General features: G+C 34.2%; 1 protein-coding gene and 2 long non-coding RNA genes across 4 annotated transcripts; 2 read left to right on the top strand and 1 right to left on the bottom strand.

Annotated features, from left to right (window-relative positions):
* Nucleotides 1-2,070: 2,070 nt before the first annotated feature.
* LOC113749974 (F-box protein At1g78280) lies at nucleotides 2,071-10,829 on the bottom strand. The gene is made up of 16 exons (XM_027293870.1): nucleotides 10,529-10,829; nucleotides 9,802-9,912; nucleotides 9,640-9,695; nucleotides 9,416-9,558; nucleotides 8,768-8,965; nucleotides 8,494-8,693; nucleotides 7,538-7,637; nucleotides 6,871-7,407; nucleotides 6,332-6,454; nucleotides 5,700-5,780; nucleotides 5,273-5,604; nucleotides 4,897-5,154; nucleotides 4,059-4,143; nucleotides 3,697-3,913; nucleotides 2,773-2,926; nucleotides 2,071-2,462 (listed from the first exon to the last, which is right to left on the bottom strand). The coding sequence occupies exons 1-16, from the start codon at nucleotides 10,720-10,722 to the stop codon at nucleotides 2,321-2,323; spliced, it is 2,931 nt and encodes a 976-aa protein (XP_027149671.1). The 5' UTR covers nucleotides 10,723-10,829; the 3' UTR covers nucleotides 2,071-2,320.
* A 3,104-nt stretch (nucleotides 10,830-13,933) lies between these two features.
* Nucleotides 13,934-15,287, top strand: LOC113749922. Of its 2 annotated transcripts, XR_003464600.1 has the most exons (5): nucleotides 13,934-14,243; nucleotides 14,383-14,395; nucleotides 14,470-14,557; nucleotides 15,018-15,134; nucleotides 15,237-15,287. It is a non-coding gene; the product is annotated as an uncharacterized LOC113749922 (long non-coding RNA). The 2 variants fall into 2 exon arrangements; XR_003464601.1 differs by lacking the exon at nucleotides 15,018-15,134.
* Nucleotides 15,288-16,566: 1,279 nt separating this feature from the next.
* Nucleotides 16,567-19,053, top strand: LOC113749921. The gene is made up of 4 exons (XR_003464599.1): nucleotides 16,567-16,618; nucleotides 17,545-17,657; nucleotides 18,598-18,671; nucleotides 18,812-19,053. It is a non-coding gene; the product is annotated as an uncharacterized LOC113749921 (long non-coding RNA).
* The last annotated feature ends 2,463 nt before the right edge of the window (nucleotides 19,054-21,516 follow it).

Genomic DNA, 21,516 nt, shown 5'->3' with positions numbered 1-21,516 from the left:
AAATTTTTTTAAATAAAAAGCCCTTCAATATTGTTTAAAGATGTTAAACTCCATCCAAAGAATAGCGAACAAGCCCAAAAAACAATAGAGACAATTCTAAACAACAAAAGTAAGTACTTTACAAATGAAGGACAATTAAACAGCCCATACTCGTATGAGATTCATAAATTCACCACTATTTAAAAATTTACTCCACTATTAGTGGCTAGTACTAACAATTTAAGACTGATTAAAGAGTACGAAAAACTGAGCGAATTAAAGAGAGAAAGTATGAAAAAAAAAAAGTTACGGGTGGATACTTTTTTTTTTTTGTCAATTCAGGAAGTATCAGAGCTTTGCCAAACTAATCTCCCTGGACCTAGAGTATCCCGTCCCCCAAGAGCACCCAGGCGATATGTGAAGCCAGACTCGAACCGCGCCCCACGAGGAATACTCCCGAGGATTCACTGGCTGAGCTGACCCCGAGGGGCTAGTTACCGATGGATACATGGAGGGGTAATTTCAAAGATGTTTGGTCTGCACAAATCACGGATGCATGTTACAAATTTTTGATGGCCATTTTATGAATTTCGACGAGAATTTTGGTAGAATTTGTTTTATCTGTTTCGTGAGAAGTTAGACACGATGCCTTTTTGCTACTATGTGCTACGTAACTGTGTATGAGAGAGTCTTTCCCTTTTTTTTTTTTCTTTTTTCTTTTTTGAAACATAATAATAATGTATGAGAAAGTCTTTCAAGATGAGGGATTCAGATTCAGTAGTACTTTCTATGCTAGCTGACTGGATCAATTATTTTACTTTCCCATAGAAAGGAAAAAGCAAACAACAATTATGCCTTGTTTTGGTTAAAGAGTACCTTGACCTGCTTGATATCAAAAGTTAGGGAATTGGACGCGTCACAAAACCGGCAAAATCAAAGATGAGGCCCTTTTGCCTTTTAGCCCTTGTGTTTTATGAATCTTCATTTTACGTGTATAAGATTTGAATTGACATATCCATCATCCCTTCAACTTTTATAGACAAGCGTAGCGTAATATACTGTTAAAAGCTTCCTATGATCTTTCCTCATTTGTAATGAACATACATTTTGAACTATTTCTGCCGCTTTAACAAAAAAATAAATAAAAAATAGAAGAATAATCTCTGAAAAAACCTTAACATATGCTTATACCAAACATCCATCGAAGAGGCTTGTTTTTTCCTACTCACCACCACACACACACACACACACACACAGATGATGGCAATCGCAACATGGTATAGCATGGATCAGTTTTTTTTTTTTTTTTTGGGGTAGAAAGTGAAATTCATAAATGAATAAAGTAGCTGCCCAAGAAGCAGAGAGAGTATCTCCTAATTATTACGATCCAAAATAACGGTCCGAGGAAGGCAAATCCTCTGTTATCCTCATCAAATCAAAAGCAAAAGATTCCTTATATGGTGCAATAGCTTTCATTATTAAAGTTAAAGCAAGTTTCGATCCTAGAAGTAAAGTGGTGGACATAAAAGCTCCTGTATGTGCCTTGCAAAAAGCAATAATGTTAACTCTACCGATACCCAAAATATTGGCAAAATAAACATCACTTATAGGACTCTGTATATAGAGCTGAATGTTGCTTTGCGTAGCGCCCTAAAACTGGTATTCTATTTGTCTTCTACAGCATCACCAACAAGAGGTAACAGTCACTGCACTTTTCTCTTTTGAGTCACTAAACAACGTTGCTTTGTGAGACAAATTTTAAAGCAGCTATATTCACAGTACCTTACGTAAAGTAATGTTACAGATAATGGAAAGTTTGTTGAAGAATTATCTCTTTGTACTAAATAAGGTAGACCAGTGAATTATTGATGATATAAGAGGACCTTCAAATCTTTCTGGGACAACAGCAACGTGGATAAATCTCCTACGGTGCTACACCCATCAAACCCAAATTATTGACGTTGAAAACACTAATTCTCATCCATGGTCCATGCTTAACTACGGTCCAGTGCATTAAACATGGATAGGCTAGAAAGCTGTGAAAGATGAAAAAAAAAGCATCCACTAGCAAGGAGATCAAGAAACTAAAGCTCAAAGAAGGCATCCTGATATACGACTTGTGGTTTCTATTAATACAATAATTAATGTTTACAGCAGTTGCAAAGAAAGTAATGTTCTGCAGCCGACAGATACCATAATGGCGTTTATAATCATGAAAGAATTGATCAAATGAACAGGATACGTGAAATAAGCAGAAGTCTGTCAATGGCTTACTTTGAAGTTAGAGAAGTGCCGCTAAAGAGTTTATACAGGTTCTCCAAACCTGAGGATCAAAGAAGCATTAATCATCAAAGCCCGTGTAATTATTCAAATCTCCCCACACTTTCTCCTCAACTTCCTCCCAAGATTTTGCCTGCCTGAGTTCTTTCCATAAACTGAAAATAGCACCTACAACATTCTCATCATGCAGAATGCAGAGACACCTGTTTACAAGTCAAAAACATCCAATTATGCCTCAAGAGTAGTGATCAAATTGTGTTGTTTTTCTTTTTTTCAGACATTAAAGCAAATATGGAGAAATTAATTGTATTAACAATAAGCTGAATAAGAAGGATCCACAAGATTCTGTAAATGAAAATTCTTACCTACGATCAAAATGAAAAAGCAAATAAGTTGCATATCCAATGAAGCAAATTTTTTTAAAAAAAAAAAAAGAACAAAAGATGGTGAAAAAAAACTGTTTAGAAAGAAAACTGTGGAAAAAAAAAAGCATGTGAGCAGATATTAACTCACATTGTCAAATATGATGCCCGCCCAAACCTACTATTCTCTGCTGATTTTCTCCCAACTATTGGAAGTTTATAGCTTTCAAGGAATTGCTTCAAGAGACGGGAATCTCCTCTAAAGACATCTACATGTACTGGTATCAGATCACAAATTGGATGTCCTACAAAGAAAACAGAGTTAGTTTGAATACTTATAATGCACAGACTTACAGTCCGCAATCTTTCCGCTAAAAAGCTAAGCTTGCAATGACCAATTTTCTAATTTCATTGTCATCTTGTACAAGAACTCATTGCTTGTTGGTTAGACCAATGATTAAATACATTTCTACAGAAGGCGGCTTGAATCCTTTTTACAAATTTCATATATTTGCAATAGGCGCTTCTATTACTTGAATTTAGATATCTTAAGTGACCCACATCTTACATTATATTGATAAACATGAAAGCCTAGGAGCCAAGGAAGCAATACACGAAATATTACTCAATGTGACAATATGTCTACACAATAGAAAAAAAAAAGAAAAAGAAAGCAGAGCATAATTTGGCAGTTGAAATTGAGGAAGAGTCGCAGACACCCAAATCAGAGCACAATGCCCCCTACACGTTACTGAATGAGAAGATAATGATTGGAAGTTCGTTAAAGTGGACTTCATAAAATTTTCTTTGACCAAACCCAAGTGATTGTATACCATCCCTCCCCCTCCTTATCTGGGAGGGGGAGGGATGGTAAACCTTAAAGGAAAATCGGGCTGCAACCTCTGCGGTCTATTAAATCACCTAGAAAATAGTTGGTAGAGTTTTTGCAACATTCTTTTACTTCAACAGCAAGATTGTGAGAAATCTTTAGAGAGAGAGAGAGAGAGAGAGAGATGCTAACGGAGGGAAAGGGGAAACTATGCCAAGTACTTCAAAAACATGTACATGTACTCACCTAAAGAAAGATCACTGAAATCAATAATGTGGCAAGGACGCCAAGAATTGCTCTTGGTACTGCCATTATGGTCGTTCGCACATCCATTATTTACTGGACTAGGATCATGAGTACTTTCTCCCAAGCAAGAGGTCAAGTTACATGGTTTCATTTGGATATTGTCATCCATGACATCCGAGTGTATCCAGGTGTAAGGTTTAGCAACACTCTTGTCATCCTAGGAAAGCAAAAGTACAAAACAACCGAAGTAATTAATAACTAAATTAAAAAAAGGAACACAACAACAACAGAGAAGAAGATGAGTGACAGAATGAAAATATGCATTATCTCTCAGAGGAAATAGAAGGATATAATTGATCAACCTCAAACATATTGAAAAACTTTTCAAAGTCTTCCGGAATGTATTCACCAACTTTGTCAATCAGTGTTACAGGAATTGGGTCACCCCTGCATATCGAATAAAAATGAGTTTACTCATGAAACATTACATAGAATTATGTAAATGCAATGTATGGGGTCAAACTATCAAGAAAAAAGTAAAAAGTACAAGCGTGCCTTTGTCTATCAGTGAAGACAACAATAAGAAACTGCAAAGAGCAAAAGCATGCAACCAAAAAAAGTTTTATTGGAATTAAACCATGCATGGAGATGAAAGCAACTCCTTTCTCAATCATTTAAGAAATTTTGTCTCTCCAGAGATGAAAGTATGAGCTTCGCAGATATCTATCCAGAAGATCTTTTCTAGTCTCTATCTTCTTATATTATGATAATCGTGAAAGATACCCAAAAGAAGAAAAAGAACCCCAAAAGATGTAGACTTTGAAAGTGATTACAAGTACAAAATATGCCAAGCCATACATCAAAGTCCTTGGATGATGGAATCCTCAATTAACACTTCCAAAAGAATAAGTGTAACAAGGCCATTCATCTTTGTATTGATTCTGTGGTCACTGAATTACCTGAATCTAAGGACAATAAAAGGCATCATTCAACTACAAGACCATTTGGTAATGGCACTTATTGCACATGTTAAAGACCTGACTTTTAAATCAGAAAAAGCTCATTGCATGAAAATACATAAAGCAACATGCATATGCATTATAACTTATAAGCGGATGATGATCAACTTATGGCCACCCAAATAAATGATACTTGGATTAGTAATACTTAGAAAGCCTGTTAATGAATAAGATGGTGTACCACTTAGTCAAACGGCTAGATATATCCTCTTTCTTCTTGTTTAAAGTCTTTATATATGTACTCAGTTCTGGAGAAAAGCTAGTTTTTTCTGCAGTATCATCCAGAAAGCCATTGCCCAGAGGAAGCTCTGTTCTCTGTTCACTAACTAGCAAATTTGAAACATTAAAAGATGGATAAGGTAGAGTATGAAGGTTGCGCAGCTGTTCCCCCAGAAAGGTAGCCAAGTTTAGCATGTCATTCCATGAGAGGCTCTCTCTTCTGCAAGGAAAAGCCAAAATGATTCAGAACTAGAAACCAGACATTTCCATGACCGATACACCAAGCCACCCTCTGACTAACATTAATTTTAACTGGATAAACAATGTTAATTACTCACAGGTCGGCAAATATCTTCCCTCTGCATCTTTTTAACACTATAAAGGGCCACACAGTTGAGCATCCTTCAGGATTTCCTGATTCAAGCGATGACAGCCTGACTTTGTGATATTCAAATTGCTTTTTGTTCCAGATTCCAAAAGGATAATCAACTTCATTATGGTTTTCAGGAACCATATTAAAGTTTTCATTCAACTCAGGGACCCCTTTGCCATCCCAAGGGATAACTTGCCACGACCCATCTTTGAGAAAAAGAATCCCGCTAGCCAGAACAACAGGAATGTGATCCTTCAAGGGAGAGTTAACTTGATCTAGTAGATTATAAAACTGAAGCTGTTGAAAGCAAGAGAGAGAGTAAGAACGTAACCCCCCCCAAAAAAAAAGACAGAGTTTCTTGGCAAACAAAATCAAGGACACTAACATAATACCTCGGTGCCTAAAGCATAAAGAGAAGCTTCAAGCCCTCGTTCAACAAGTATTTTTATCACATTTTCAGCAACCAGATAAACCTATAAAAAAATAATAATGAGTTCCATATAATTGATGAAGTCATCGCATTTTCAAATGAACGGAGTCAATCACTTTTAAGGATAAAAAATATGGATTCATGTTTTTACACGCCTCTTTAACTCGAATATTTGAAGAAGCTATAATATACTGATCTACTTCTTTTCACGTGTCTGTGTGCTTACACATGCTTAATTAATAGCCAATACCAAATACTTCAAGTTGGATTTCAGAAAAGGAAAAGATAATAACATCAATTTCTGTGGACAAAAGTTATTTCTTTGCAATCAAATTGGGTACCCTTAAGTTTTAAAATTTCCAAACCTTCCCAATAAACCAATCTAGGTGGTTTAAAGATAACAAGGTCCTGTCAATGTAATGCGCAGAATCAAAGCACATAAAGAGATAATCTGTTGTAAGGATAACATGAAAAGAGTCATACATGATAATGAAACCTTCAGTTATTAACTGTACATTCCTTTGATCAAAAGAAATAAAATATTAATGAAAACAGCCTTTCGAATTAGATCATAGCAAACTTTCTTTTACTTACAGGATTGCTACCCGTCCCAACAGGAAGCTTCTCTTCATCTGTAGGTAAAGGAAAGTCATTAAAGGCACATATTTCCCTCAAGCGATCATGCCATCTGCCAGCATTTAATGCAAGACAGGCTCCCTAGACAATTTAAAAGAGAAGAAGGTTATTTAGCTCTCAAAATACAAATAAAAATTCAGAACACTTGATCTGACCATCTATCCAACCCATGTCATGCACAAATTTTGAAATTTATAGAGTCAGGCACTCAGATAAATAATCAAATGTCAATTTAATGGCCTGGAAACAAAGTTATTGTAAGCAGGTCACTTTAGTAGGACTATCAATGGTACTTTGGGCTATCTTTTATGATGGTAGCTTTCAATTTTCGGGCTAGGTCAGATATACTTGAGCCACAATGAACTCAAAAAGCATCTCCAGAAAATGTTCATTTAAGCAGTATAAGTTATTGAGTTTGCTTCATGCAATCAAACAAACAAAATTGTTCAGTCCCTAGACCTCTTCTAATCATGAAGAAGTTAACAACAAACCAATACCTTCCATATCAGGCCTCTAAGTTCTGGTCTCTTGACCCAAAGCTTCTGCAGCCATCCTCTCATGTTCCGTTGTCCAATGACGTTGCTTGAGCTCCATTCGGAGTTATAGTGGTCCCTCTCTTGATCCAAAAACCTCGATAAGAATTTAATGTCATAAACAAATTCCACATTTTCTAGGTTATCACTCTCTGGTGGCTGGTGCGTTTTCATTCTCTTTTCTTTCCTTATGAAGTCTGAGCACCTCACATGATTTTCCTCACATGAAGAGTCATTTTTAACATCCACTAAACTGCCTTCATCAAGAGCAAGAATTCCAGCACGACAGAGACCTTTATGTCTGTAACCAGGAGCCATATCTAGACATACAAACTCAAAGTTTTTGGAATTCACAAAATTCTGCGTGACAGCAACACTGGCTTCCAAGTTAAGCACACAATGCCACCATCCACTTGGGACAAATATTGTCTCACCAGGAAGCTGAGTGCACTCAATTGGCTTGTCTTCATCAGATAGAAGAGGATAAAAATCCAACCACCACTGAATAAAGTGAAAAAGAAAATGAAAAATGGTTATTTGAAACAGCATGGAAAAAGTAAACAATTTAGGGAAAGAAAGGGAAAAACACAGGCTTAGTTCATGAAGATTTTTATGTTTCTGCCTCAATTACCTGTAAGGATGATGGAGTATCTATGTTCACATCACCATCATCTTCGTTTACATGTACTGTCACTCCTAGAGGTACTTTTCCTGGAGGATACAAGGCCCACCTATTAAAAAAATGTAAGACATAAGCTTCTAAGAGCAAAACAATATTAATATAACGTGGCAGTAGTAACACAACCAGGACCAAAGTAACTGCATATCTTGGGGAGGAGACAGTTATGCAACACCACAAAGAATAAGCTGCTTTGTGGCTGAGAAAAACATCTTCCAGAACTTTCCATTTAAAATCTGGGCCAAATTTTGATGGACTAGGAGTTTATCTATTTTTCCAGAAAAGAGAAAAGAAGAAAAAATAAAAGATTTAAACGTCTTCAACCATAGGAATCTTGAGCTAGCTAGAGCCCAATTTGGTTAGGAACTTCAACCTTACCTAGCATGCATCTTGACTTTGAATGAGAGAGACAAATAAACCAACCCAAAGTATTCCAAAAGACATTTTATGTAAATATCATAGCGCCGCTGCTCCTAAGTACATCAATGTTAACTTGATTGATTTTCTTAATCTTGTTTCTACATTTTGGGAACTATGGGTCCACAAGCTAGCATTGCTCACAGAGATCATCTTTGTGAAGATTTTAAGCATAAACCTCAAGCTACTAGGAGCTTGATTGAGGTAAGAGAAAGGACATGATACTGCTCTTCATCACATTGAGGAAATAAAGACTCCTGAATCTTCAAGCTTTGACTCTTTAGTCCACTGACCATCCAATTTCCCCCTGCCTTCTTTGTTTTGGCATGGAAACGACTAAACTTTCCAAACTAGTAATTAATCCAAGTGCAGGCTATTATATCATTAAACAAAGATGAGCCAGAAAGGGCCATTCGTGATGAAAGAAATGCGTCTCATCTTATTGACTTCTTTCCTGACATAGTAATATAGGGCGGTCAGTCTTGAATTACCTTTTACGTCCGCATAGGAGAGTATTCCAAGCACTGGTAAGAGCTGGATCAACATGCCATGAGGCACCAGACCGCTCCGGCCCAATAATGAGCCATCTAAAGGGTGGTCGTTCATCTCTACCTAATACATCAAAGAAGTCTTCTTGGAACAGGTGCGGGACACTATAGTCCTTCAGCAACTTAGGTGCAACTTCTCCAAACTGCACGAACAGTAATCAGAGGTGACCAACAAAACCAAAAAGCATCTGCAATAAAACACATATATTGTAGGAACCTTGTCATCAAAAATGTAGAGAGGGTCCTCATCATGCTGAATCTGCGTGTATGACACATAATCCTTGAAGGTCATCATAACCTTCCGAGAACTCCTCTGAGATAATCGAAATGCTAGGTCTCCATAGTTCTGTAGTAGCTGTTCAAACGTCCAAGAATTTCTTGCTGGCCAAGTATCAGCCAAACCACTAATTAGCACCTGTGACAAAAGTATAAGATAGCAAGAGTGAACAGGTAACGAAGCCAAAATCTGGTCCCTTTTCTTCCTCTTTTAGCCCCAGTGTTGGAAGTTTGTCAACTTGATTCCCACAAACAGGGAGACAAACATAAAATACTCATTATTCATTTCTAGATACGTATGGTGAAATATCAACAAGTAATTCCTCATAAAACTTTTACAAATAACTCCATTCAGTGAACCATTTTGAAAAGTCAAATCCTTCGTGCATTAATGTCTCTACCCAACTATTTTCTGTCCCCCACAAGACCAAGATTCACTCTACAGAATCATAAAGGCCTTACCACTGAAACATAAAGACCAATTGTAGTTCAGGTAGATGCTCAAAGTAAGAGAATCATCACTCAGAAACACAGCTAACTATTTAAAAACCAAGGGAACAAAATACTAACTGACCAAGTGATGACTTACTGGTTTTTGCCCATCATAATCATCATAGAACTCTTGTAAAGAAAGGTCCTTTTTTCTATCCACATTTCCATTGTCGAAAGAGAATCCATCCAATGTGGTGTAGCACCGATATAACCTCCGATAAAGAAACAGAGAGTAAAACCCTAGAGGATAGGAAGAAACATCATGAGCAAATGCAGAACCATATCACTAATCAAAGAACAAACATCTATCAGGATCATTACCATTGAAATGCAGCTGCTTTGCTGGGGTTTTTTCATATTCAGTCAAAAGATCCATTCTGCCGAAAATAAGAGAACACATGGAAATTGTCAGATTCGTGCAACAACAGAAACAAGGTGAAACAAAATATACAAGTTCAACGGGAATAAACTCTGAAATCATACTGATGAAGAGTGGTTCTCTTCCAGGAGCCTTTATACTCAAGCTGACGATTCACATTTTTAAGGCAAAGAGTCATCCATAATGGCTCCTCATTGCAAAAAATATACATCACACTGCACATGAAAAATAATAATAATTCAGGCAAGTGCGATTAAAAAAAAAAAATGCAAGCCAACTGCACAGCAAAGAGCCAGCTGACCTTGGATTCAGAAAAGAGCAATAAAAACTGAACATGAGCATAACAAGATATAATCTCCTTATTTTTCGTGCATTTCCCTATTCAATCTATAGTGTTTACAAATACGAGTTTTTTTTTTTTTTTTTAAATTCAGCTGAACATCGAGGGAAAATAGTCAATTTTGAATAGGCGGGCAGCAAAACCAAACCGTTTGAGATGCATAATCAACATTTAACTGCTGCATATTAGCACTTTCATTTTGTCTAAAATGTTTAAACCAATCTTCCTCAGGAATTGTGGCCAAACAATTTCATTTCCACCTACGGTTTCAAATTACATTCAAACTCAACTTTTCATTTATTCAAAGAAGATAACATAATTACAAACGAATATAGCTCCAAGCTCGGAATACTTTAGGGAAAGCCAAAAACCACAATCCGATTGCAATGAAATGAAATATGACCCAACCCATTACACTTCCAGACAGAATCTAACGAATAAGCAACAATAATTGATGAAAAGGCGGACAACTTATGGAGAATTGAATAAACCTGCTGACACAGGAGAGGCGGCCGATGTCGTGAGGAGAAAGATAAGTTAAAATCGCGCAGAGAGTTTCGTCGGGAAGGAAACGGAGGTCTCCCAGCGCCTGAAACCTCCGATCCTCGGGCACCGCCGCCGCTGGAACTGAAGCTGCTGGTTGAAATTGCGACTCGCGAGCTTCGTCCATGTCCATCGGATTCATAGCCAGATAAGAAAAATTCCAACCGAATTGAAATGGTAGCAGAATTCAAATTACAAATGCCTCTGTGGAGTTTGGGAATCCTTCGGTCTGCGTAAATATGCAGAAAGTATTGCAACTGTTGTGGCGCGTTAAAAGTTAGTTGATGCCAATATAATTTATTTAATCGGATTTTTAAAATTTTTTTTTTCTAGAATTACATTTTACTACTGTAATATTTCAGGCTATATACTGTTCTTTATTTTTTTTAATAAAAAAAATTTGGGTTTCATCTTTAGTTCTTATTCGATATATGATCGCGTTGCATATTCGTTTCCGGAATCTTAAGCGAGTTGATAACGCGTGCATACGCGGAGGTAAATTGGGAAGTTGCATATCTGGTACATTGGAAATGTGACGCGTGGATTATTAAGATTTTGTTTTCACAACATTTTTATCATATTGGACATAAAAATAAAGTGCAGTTGAATTGCGCTCGGTTCTATTTGACTATGTAAATCTTACGAGGTTTGGTTACACTCACGTGCAATTTGTAATTCTGAAATTAATTTATGTATATAAACTTATGGAAAATACACTCCACACGGATTCAAGACTCTAAATGCAACTGTTGTAGTATAACAGTAAGGATTAGCTGTTTTTGGGAGTATTTTTTAAAAACTTTGTTGTAGCAGAGTTTTTAGAATGTATTTTGGAATATTTTTAGAAAATATTTTGGGATATTTAAGAGTAGAAGAGTTTCTAAAATATATTTTGAGATATTTTTTAAAATTTTAGAAAAATTTAAACTAATTTTTAGATTATCTTTTAAAATACTTTTTAAAAATTTTTATATTTGAAAAACTAGTTTTTGAAAAACACCCTAAAAATAAGGGATCCAAACAGAGCAGTATTACACGTTAGATAACTGTACATATAAATAACGAGTACGATAGTACTGTTAATGCTTTTCAAAATTATTAATACTTTTAGAGATAATGATAATGTTGAAACATGATACAATCATGATAAGATACTTCTTGTTAAATTAAGTGAAGCGAAGTTCATTTGCTCACACATGCCAAGTTTTAACATTCTTTATTTGTTTTCAACCAACACTTAAGGGGCAATAAAAAGAAAGAAAGAAAATATAAGAGAATTTCGAGGGGTGCAAATGTGGAACTAAATTATCATCATTTTTTGGAACTTTAATGCCAATTTTGCGAATTCTCCAAAGTTTTGGGGAGGAGGGCATTTGCTTGTACCTCAATCCCTACTCATATATAAGAGTGTCAATGAGTTTGGACAAGCCAAATATCTTTATTTTTATGTTTATTTGATTATTTTGACAAGTTTAAAATTTTGTTCAAATTTAATTTGTTTACTTCTTAAGCCGAACCCAAGTCAATATTAAATAATTTGAATTTTCTACAAGTAAAATTTAACTTTTATACTAATCGAACCGATCTTAAATCGAACTTGATAGTTTATCATATATAATGTATTGTTTAAGTTTGATTTGATTAGTTGATGAACGAAATTTGAACACGCTCTTAACGAGACAAATTCGATTCAAGTATCGAGTATCAAGTATCTTGATTTGTCTTTCAATCTGCTCATGCACTAAAATCTTGTTCAATTGAACATGCCAAGATTCCGGCTCTGGAAGAAAAAAAAAATTCTGCTACGCGTTCCTTGCTAGGTTCCAAACTCAAATTTAATTGTTAGCTTATTTGCTCCCACCTTTTGTAATTTGTAACATATATAGCTAAATGTGTGAATGCCATTCCCTCAAATTGAACTCAATTGCTGATGTGGCGCTCTCCCATTGGTCAATTGGTGGTAGTCCTCCAATTGATTCCAATTTGATGAGTTGTCGTCCTCTGATTCGTCGATTGGTGGTAGTCCTCCCAATTGCACATGAAAATGGTGATGTGGCGAGTTTTGATTGGATGGGAGGTGGTAGTTTTCTAATCTAATTGCATGCAGGATTGTGCTAAAATTTAGCGTTTTTTTCCCTTTCCCAACAATAAATTGTGTTAACAAAAAATTGGTATCCCAATTATTCACAATTATCAACGTTTTTTTTGGTTGCCAAATAAATCATTATTATTAATTATTATTTTTTATTTATTGTAATAATTGCTTATGTTATGCTCTAATTGTATTAATTATTATTATGTTATCTTTTTTTGTAATTGCCTTTGTTATGCTCCAATCGTGAAAAATTTACTCTTTATTTGATTTTTTTCCAACGAGAACCTAGCTAATCTCATTGAAAAAAATTGGTGCTCTTTATTTATTTATTTTTTTGGAATGAGAGGGGAAGACATTCAACTATTATTATCAAATTTCCACGATAATCTTTATTTAGTATTAATTCTACGTAAACAATCAACAATGTGGTGCCCTTCCATTAGTGTCATTTATTATTTGGTCACGCCACACACAGTGTTTAATTATAGATTCCCCACTATTATTTGTTATAATTATTTATTTATTTACTTTTTATTTGGGTTCCATTTTTCGGTTACCCAATAAATCACATTTAATTATCAAAATTTTACAATTCATTGTTAATAACTAATTAATAGTGTTATTTTTTTACCTAACAAATCACATTTAATTAATAACATTTTTGCAATTATTAACAAAAATTTTGGCTTCTTTTTTGTGTTTGCCCCAAAAAACACATTTAATTACAATTTTTTTTCAAATTTTATAAAAAATGTCCTCTTTATTTTGGGTTGCCCAACAAATCAAGTTTAATTATCAATTTTTTGAAATTAATTTTTAATTAATTAAGTAATAATTTCGCAATTTTATTGCCTGCCAAATCACATTTAATTATCAGCCTTTTATAATTATTAATATTGTTTTGGTTACCCAACAAATCACATTTAATTATCAATTATGTGTAGTTATTAGCCAAAATTTAGCCTTTTTTTTTGTTGCCAATCAAATCACATTTGGTTGTCCTTTTTAACAATTAATTGATAATTAATTAATTAATATTGTTACTTTTTTGTTGCCTAACAAATCACAATTAATTACCAATTTGTTGCAATTAATTGTTAGTTAATTAATCTACCTTGCTCCACCTTGACAAAAACGCTTCCCATTAGTCTCATTGTCCCATTTTTTTTTTTCACTTTTCTGAATAAACATGTGGTGGGTAGACTTCCTCTCTCTGTAACAGCTTTTTCTGGTGGGATTTGACGGGGGGTTGGGCTCAATGCATCAAAAGTCTCATCTTTCCCTCTTTGTTCATCGACCGTCACTCTCTAAACCTCTTAGAACAACTCTCTCTCTTCTTCTTCATCTTCCCGCCTCTCTCTGAGAACAACAACGAGCAAGATGGTTTTCTTCATCTTCCCGCCTCTCTCATCTTCTTAGAGAGGCTCTTTGTTTTAAAGTTCTTCCCTCCCTGCCAAAACTTATTTAGCCCTTTATTTTTTTAAATTTTTTATTTGTCTAATATACATAAATTTCTGATCTTGCAGGTGAAATATTACAAATTTCCTCCAACACTTTTATTAGATTTTGTAAGTTTTTGTTGATCCCTTATTAAAAACAGGTTCTATATGGTTAAATGTGCTTTGCTGCATCCTTCATTTTCTATTACTGACTTATTCTTGTTTTTCTTGCCATATGCATATCTCGATTTTTCCCATGGCTATGAAGCATCAAAACACATGTAAGAAATTTGAGAAATTTTTTCCCTAATGCCTTCTAATGTTATGGGTCGAAATAATAGAACTATGTCTGCAGTTTGTCTTGCCTATGCCTTATTCACATATCTTGCTCCAAGAAGATTGTCACCCTGCTTCATTGCTATTCTATAAATGGTTATATGTAGGTAAATCGCTACTCTATTTAAGATTGGAGAGGTCTTCTATTTAAGATTTTTTCCCATGAGTGCAAATGTGTAATCTTTGTCATGGTGCAGGGTTTTTACCATAATATTTTGATTGGTTTATTTGTTTAGACAAAAGAAAAAGTGTGAGGTTGAATATTATATAGGTGCAGTCTTCCGATGAGTTTTTCCCTTCAACCTTCTGTTTTATCAAAATACCAGATTTTGAACAAATGTCATGAATCAGAAATGTCTATGCTCAATTATAGACTGATATGTGAAAGTCGGCTCTAATAATTTGAAATTCACTCCTTTAATTCATTAGTGAACAGTTTGATAATAGTAGCCTTCCTACCGTTTATCATGCAACTTATTTTAGACGGGTTTTCCTTCTGGGTTTATATTGTGTATGGCATTTTTAGCAATTAAAGGATTATTATATGACTAATTAAGATGTTAACAGGTTAGACAAAATAAGTTAGAGCGAGACTAATTGGCAGTGGAGTGAGAGGAGTCTTAACATGGGAAAGAACAAGTATAGAAGACATGTTAAAGATTTGTCAATTGACAGAGCAACTTTGTATGAACTTCAACTAGATGCTGCCTAAGGTATATGTAATTTGGTGATAAAACACTGCATTCTGCTGAATTATTTTGGTGGTTCTTGATTCTCATTTTGCAGAATTTAACTAGTGAACTCTACCACAAATCCTTGGAAGATGCTGCTAAGATATAATTGCTCATTATCTTTCATTTGCTAATCACTGGATAACATTTTGTTCCATGTGTGTTTCTTGTATTAGGAACAAAAAGAGGTTTACTTGAAATATCACACCTAGATAATCAGTTATTACAAAAATGCCTGGTCTGTGTGTCTATCTGTTTTTTGCATATGATGTTTTGACTTGGACAAAAGATTGAAATGTTTAGTCCAGATTATTATAGACCAATGGTGAAGTATGTATATGTGTGTGTATAAAAGACTATTACATGTGGTGAGTTTATTCCTAGCATGTGTTTAGAGACCATTAACAGGTATAAGATTAGGAAATTATGGCTGCATATTTGCTCAATCCAGCAGTTTTGCTAGAGAAGTTTTGCTCAGTTATACTTGGCTTAGTGTCTTTAGATCTCGACATATTACTGTTGCTTGGGAAAATATTTTTGCTTTAGGAATCAGGGTTTTTTTATTGCCTTGAAGACTGCAAGGTGTAAAAAACATTTACTCATGTTGATATATTCACCAAGATTTATTATGGCTATAGCACAACGTATGGTAGCACAGGCGTGATGTGGATATGATTTGCTTCAAACAAGCAAATTTTTGTTTGGGAAAAAATCATATGATTTGCTTTAGTATTTCTATTTAACATGTATTTGCATTATATATGTTGACTTTTTTTTTGAGATTTTAATATTTTAGGTTCCAATCTTGGTCCTTTATGTTTTGCATTGCTGGTTAAGCAGAACCACCCAAAAGAAAGAAGAGGTTTGGCTGGTTGAAATTCATCATATGTGGAATTTGATAGTTTTCTTTGATGAAAAAATCTGGATTTGTTTTTTCTTTTCCTTTTTCCGGTTTTTTTAGTTGGCTTTTTCTTTAATTTTGGTTTCTTAATCAATTTGGATGTGAAACTTTGGAAATGCATTCAGATGTTTAGTGCTTAATGCCTATTTATGGTTTGGCAAACACAAGTTCTTTGCTTCCTGCTAATCCTCAGGCTTTTGTTGCTATTGTTTTGTTTCGTATTGTAGTTTCACACACCCTATGCTAGATTTGGTGGTCTAACATATTAATTATAATTATCTTTTATGCTCTAATATGTTCCAAATGTTTATTACAAGATATTAAGATATGCAACAAAGGATTGGAGAAATTCTTTTCTCAAAGTGCACATTATTTAGACTCTCTGTTTTTTCCCCTGGAAAAAAGTTAATCTAATTTGATTTTGTCTTTTCTTTTTCCTAATTAATTTGATTTTTTCTGCATTTGTTTGTTCTATATTATTTCTAGATAAAGGAACAAGGAAAAAGGAGGCTACTTTTCTCCATTCAACCATGAAGGTGTGTTTTAATGTTTTTGTGTTCTCTTCATTCCCCCCCTCTTCCTCCTTAGTAGTTTATTGTAATTTTTTTCTCGCTTTGCCCTATTTATTGGTCTTGAAAAAAGTGGAGGATGATTGTTTGGGAAGGTTATCCTATTTCCTCTAGATTTAAAGTTAGTAGATTACCTATTTCATTTTTTTTTTATGTTTTTCTCTCTCTCGTATTTTTTGCATCATATTGAAGCATTCCTTGAAACTGCAAAATGGATTGTAGGAATTAAAAGATTAACCTCCAAGTGAAACTTCATATATAGGGGAATATCTTACTATTTTGCTAGCAATACAGAATAAAAAACAATTGGTTGCGACCAGATTATCTTTGCATTTTATCCCTTGGTGAGTGTTTATTTGTAAAACAAGACATATTGTACTGATGTTGGAATCTTATTGATTTTGTGTAAGTATGACTAAATATAATGTATATTGATGATATCTTGGCGATGAATACTCTTTCTCAGCTCTTTTTGATGAATCTCCTCTTGTTCCCATCATGATTCTGTTGTTTGGTGATTTCTCAAATCATTTTCTTGGTTTTGTTCTTGCTCTAGCTTTTATTTGTTTAAGCTATCATGGGACATCCTTTTTGGTTTTAACCCTTTTGATCATTTTTTCCTCATGGTAGATGGCTACCAAAGCACATAGAAATAAGGTAATTTTTTCCTGACAAAGAAGAAAATGGTTATGACTTAAGATATGCATATTAATAATTGTACTTCTTGCTGCAATTTAATTTGTTTTATTGAAGCGTATATAAGGTTCCTAAGCAAGACACAGAGAGCATCATCCAGAAAGCTAATTCTTTTGACTTTTGAATCTTTGAATACCTGTGCATCATGGCTATGGTAAAAACTTGGTTCTAAATTTCTTTTTTGCTTTTCAAAATAGAAGTAAGAAAATTGTGCCCAAGATAAAGGTGCAACGGTTTATGTATACGCGGTCTACTATGAGAGATAGGTAGCCAGCTATTTCACACTTTTGGATAGCATTTTATAACTCAAGTAAGTGAAATTAAATTCTTGGCTTCTTGTTTTCTTAGTTTTGTATCAATAAGTTTGATTATGCCTACATAAGTTTGATTATGCCCACAATGTGCTGCTTGCTTTAGTAAGATGTTTGGTGTGCTATGTAAATAAGTTTCTTAATCATTGACTTTAAAAATTTGGCTACTAAGATAAGCACAAAAATTAGGACAAGAAAATTCCTATGGTAGATTTAATATAAATTGGGAACTTAAGTGGCGTGCCACTTTTGCTGTTTCATTGGAGCACAAGGACTTGACAATTTAGGAAGTTGTTTAACTAATTAAATGGCTGAAATGGTTTAAAAAATGTCTTTTTCAAAAAGGTGAAACATATTTAAATTGTAGCACTAAAGAAGTTGTCATTTTCTTTTTATTGATTTTTTTATACAGTATGTATTATACAAAATTTTTTTTTGTCTTTCTTCTTTTCTCGAATTCGATTAAGAACTTACATACAACTCATAAGTAATGACAAAAAGATGCAGAATATTGGCCGACTAATATCTTGTCCTTATTTGAGGGCACAAGTGGGAATGCAAAATTTGGTTTAAATCCATTTGACAAGTGTGCAGTTTCAAACCTTTAAACATGAGATGCACAATTTGTATACTTAGTCTAACTCAGCCAAATAAATAGTTGTGTATCTTCTTGGTGACTTTTAAGTGTAGAGATGTTTTATTACATTTGATGAAACAAGAGTATGAAGCCTTCTTGGTGAGTTCTTACTTTATGTTAGTTAAATAGTCAAAATTAGTTCAAAAAATATTATTGCAAGTTTTCTATTCTACAAGTTCCTACATTCTTTTCTTGATGTCTCTACCTTGTATGAATTCCAAAGAAATCGAACTTGTTTCGTCTTTTGGTGATTTTAATTCCAAAATTCAAAAACAGTTCTGAATAAGTTTCAATTGTTGTAGGAAAACAAGATTAAAGTGATAAAATTTGTTGGGTCGGTGGATGAATATTTTGGCCTCAAATGCCATTTTGAAAGGTATTAATACCTTTCTTTGCTGTTATCATGCGCCCAAAAATATTTCCATTATATATCTATTTCATTTGCTTTATCATATCTCATTTGCTATGTCAATAAGGTTCTAAACTTGAGATAATGACTTGTTTATCTTATCACAGACTGGAAGCATATGCAGCTCTCCACTCCCAATTGTGTTTGAGTCTTGTATCTCTTACTATTTACATTAAAAAAAGGAGTCTTCATGGGTGTTAGTAGTTGAGAGAAAAAGGGCATTTCATAGCTTTTTTGTATTTTTATAATTTATACCTTTTGGAACATTAAGAATATTGTACTGATACTGCTTTCTAATGGAAAAATCTGGTGGAGAAAGAAATCCAACAAGTCCTGTAACTTACAATTATACTATTCGTTTTCTTTCTAGATGAGAGTCATTTTCTTAAGTCTGCTAACATGGATGCACTTCACGGTTACAGTATCATCGGAAATTACTTTTGCTAATTGCTTTAGAAACTTTTGAATGGATAAATACGATACAGCTTTATTTAATTTTGAATGGATGAATACAATATTTATGATTTAGCTTAATATAATTTGCAACCATTATGTACTTTGTATAACTGGAAAAACCAAAATAATTGGGTAAACTTGAAATTTAATTATGTATGATGCATAACTGGGCAAACATGAAAATTTTCACCGCGCATCGCGCGGTGTTCTCCTCCTAGTCATATATAATGTATTGTTTAAGTTTGATTTGATTAGTTGATGAACGAAATTTGAACACGCTCTTAACGAGACAAATTCGATTCAAGTATCGAGTATCAAGTATCTTGATTTGTCTTTCAATCTGCTCATGCACTAAAATCTTGTTCAATTGAACATGCCAAGATTCCGGCTCTGGAAGAAAAAAAAAATTCTGCTACGCGTTCCTTGCTAGGTTCCAAACTCAAATTTAATTGTTAGCTTATTTGCTCCCACCTTTTGTAATTTGTAAGAGAAAAATCCCAAGCCAAAGTAGGAGCAAACGTATTACTTTATATAGATTCACCTCGCATTTTCACAATCCAATATGTAAAACACTCCCAATAGTTTGAAAAAAAAAAAAAAAAACGGTGAGCTCACTAAACAATTCTCAAATTTATATCCATGTGGCTACTAAACAATTCTGAAATTTTACGATTGTTTATTTTATTGCAGCCTTGATCATGCGGATCTTGCATGTCGTTTACTGTTTTGCAGTGAAATCTTCATCTTTTATTAACAAACAAAAAGAGAAAAAAGGGACAAAAAACTTCAATTTTGCCTATCCCAGGCCTTTCAACTCCTCCTTCAGTTGCTAAAAAGTTCAAAAAAGGCTATAAAGGTTTATAGCACATTTGCAAACAAAATTTTCAATCTGCAAATATGTCCATTTCTGTAGCTACTGAACCACACTCGTAGCTTTCAGAATGAAGTACATTGAGACAAAACATTTGTACATTTGAACACAAAAGGGTTTTGCCGAACTTTTTTCCCAAGTTCAGAAAATGGAATTGCACGGCCTGAAATCCAATTCTTCTCTAACCTAAATAACAGAAGCATTATCACCTCTCTAACACATCTCACCTCGTTATCAGTGCGAGATTTTGTAAAAGACACATGCAGCTTTGCACATCAAGGGAACATGTTAAAATCAAGAAATTATTGAGCACAGAATAAATTTTAGATAGTATTTATCCGTTTTATCAGATTGCAGTCTGGTGATTCTTGACTACTTGTGTTGCAGAATGACAGGAGAAAATGTCACAAGAGCAGATCTGCACTAATTTGTACCAGTGTATGAACGTACTGTCCATGGGGTCAGGCATGCATGTTCAAGCTGCAGGCCCTGTCCTCCTTGGGCAAAGTGGGCAAATACTATACGAAGACATGCATTCATACTATGATTGGCTATCCATCAAAGACTCAACTCAAGATAGACTACTTAGTTGGAGAATTATTTCAAATGAGAGTTGCACGTTCTCTAGAATTCACATGGAAGGCTATAGTCATCTGTTTTTTAATTGCTCTATGATTAATAGTAGTATTTGGAGTTTTTTCAAATCCATATGTGATGTTCAATGGCCTCAAACCAATTGAAGCAATTTGATTGATTGATTTGGAGTTAATTTGAAAGGCAAATATCTTGCTAAAATTAGGACTGCAAATGAATCGAACTCGCGAGCAGCTCGAGTCGAGTTCGAGTTGACTCGAGTTCGAACTCGAGTTAAAATTATTAAGCTCGTTAACTCGCGAGCTCGAGTATATATATATATATTTTAAGTATATATATATTTTTTTATTTTAAGTATATATATATTTTATTTTAAGTATATATATATTTTTAATTTTAATAGTAAAATTACATAAATATCCTTAATATTTTATTATTTATTAAGAAAAAAATATTATTTTATTTATTGTTTAAAAAATAAAATAATTATTTTTTATTTTTTTCGAGCTCGAGGTTGAAATTGTCAGCTCGTCGAGCTCGAGCTCGAGTTCGAGTTCAATAAAATTATGTCAAAGCTAGGCTCGATTATGCCAAAAGTCGACTCGACTCGACTCGTTTGCAGCCCTAGCTAAAACTCAAGGAATACTTTTGTTGGCAGCTGCTGTCTGCTGCATTTGGAAAGAAAGGAATGCAAGGCAATTCACGAATGAATGAAGGGATACAAAAGTTATTCAGCAAGAGATCTTAGAGGTTGTCATTGTTCTCCTTCAAGAAAGTCAGGAAGACGTATATTAATAGATGGGCTGCGAAGGATTTAATTGTTACCAGAGAGCATTTATTTGAATTGAAAATTCACAGTAGTGTTAGTTGCCACTAATTATTTCATTCATA

The sequence above is a fragment of the Coffea eugenioides genome, chromosome 10 (genome assembly GCF_003713205.1).
Source record: "Coffea eugenioides isolate CCC68of chromosome 10, Ceug_1.0, whole genome shotgun sequence".
In the NCBI taxonomy this organism is placed as follows: domain Eukaryota; kingdom Viridiplantae; phylum Streptophyta; class Magnoliopsida; order Gentianales; family Rubiaceae; genus Coffea; species Coffea eugenioides.
The sequence above is the reverse complement of the archived record's forward strand: the minus strand, read 5'-3'. Positions and strand labels throughout refer to the sequence as shown.

Coding starts and splice junctions, on each gene's coding strand:
- LOC113749974 (XM_027293870.1), bottom strand. CDS start 10,722: ATGAATCCGATGGACATGGACGAAGCTCGCGAGTCGCAATTTCAACCA. Junction 6,455..6,870: donor TTAGAGGCCTGATATGGAAG/GTATTGGTTTGT, acceptor TAAATTGTCTAG/GGAGCCTGTCTTGCATTAAA. Junction 4,144..4,896: donor TCTAGCCGTTTGACTAAGTG/GTACACCATCTT, acceptor TTCGATATGCAG/GGGTGACCCAATTCCTGTAA.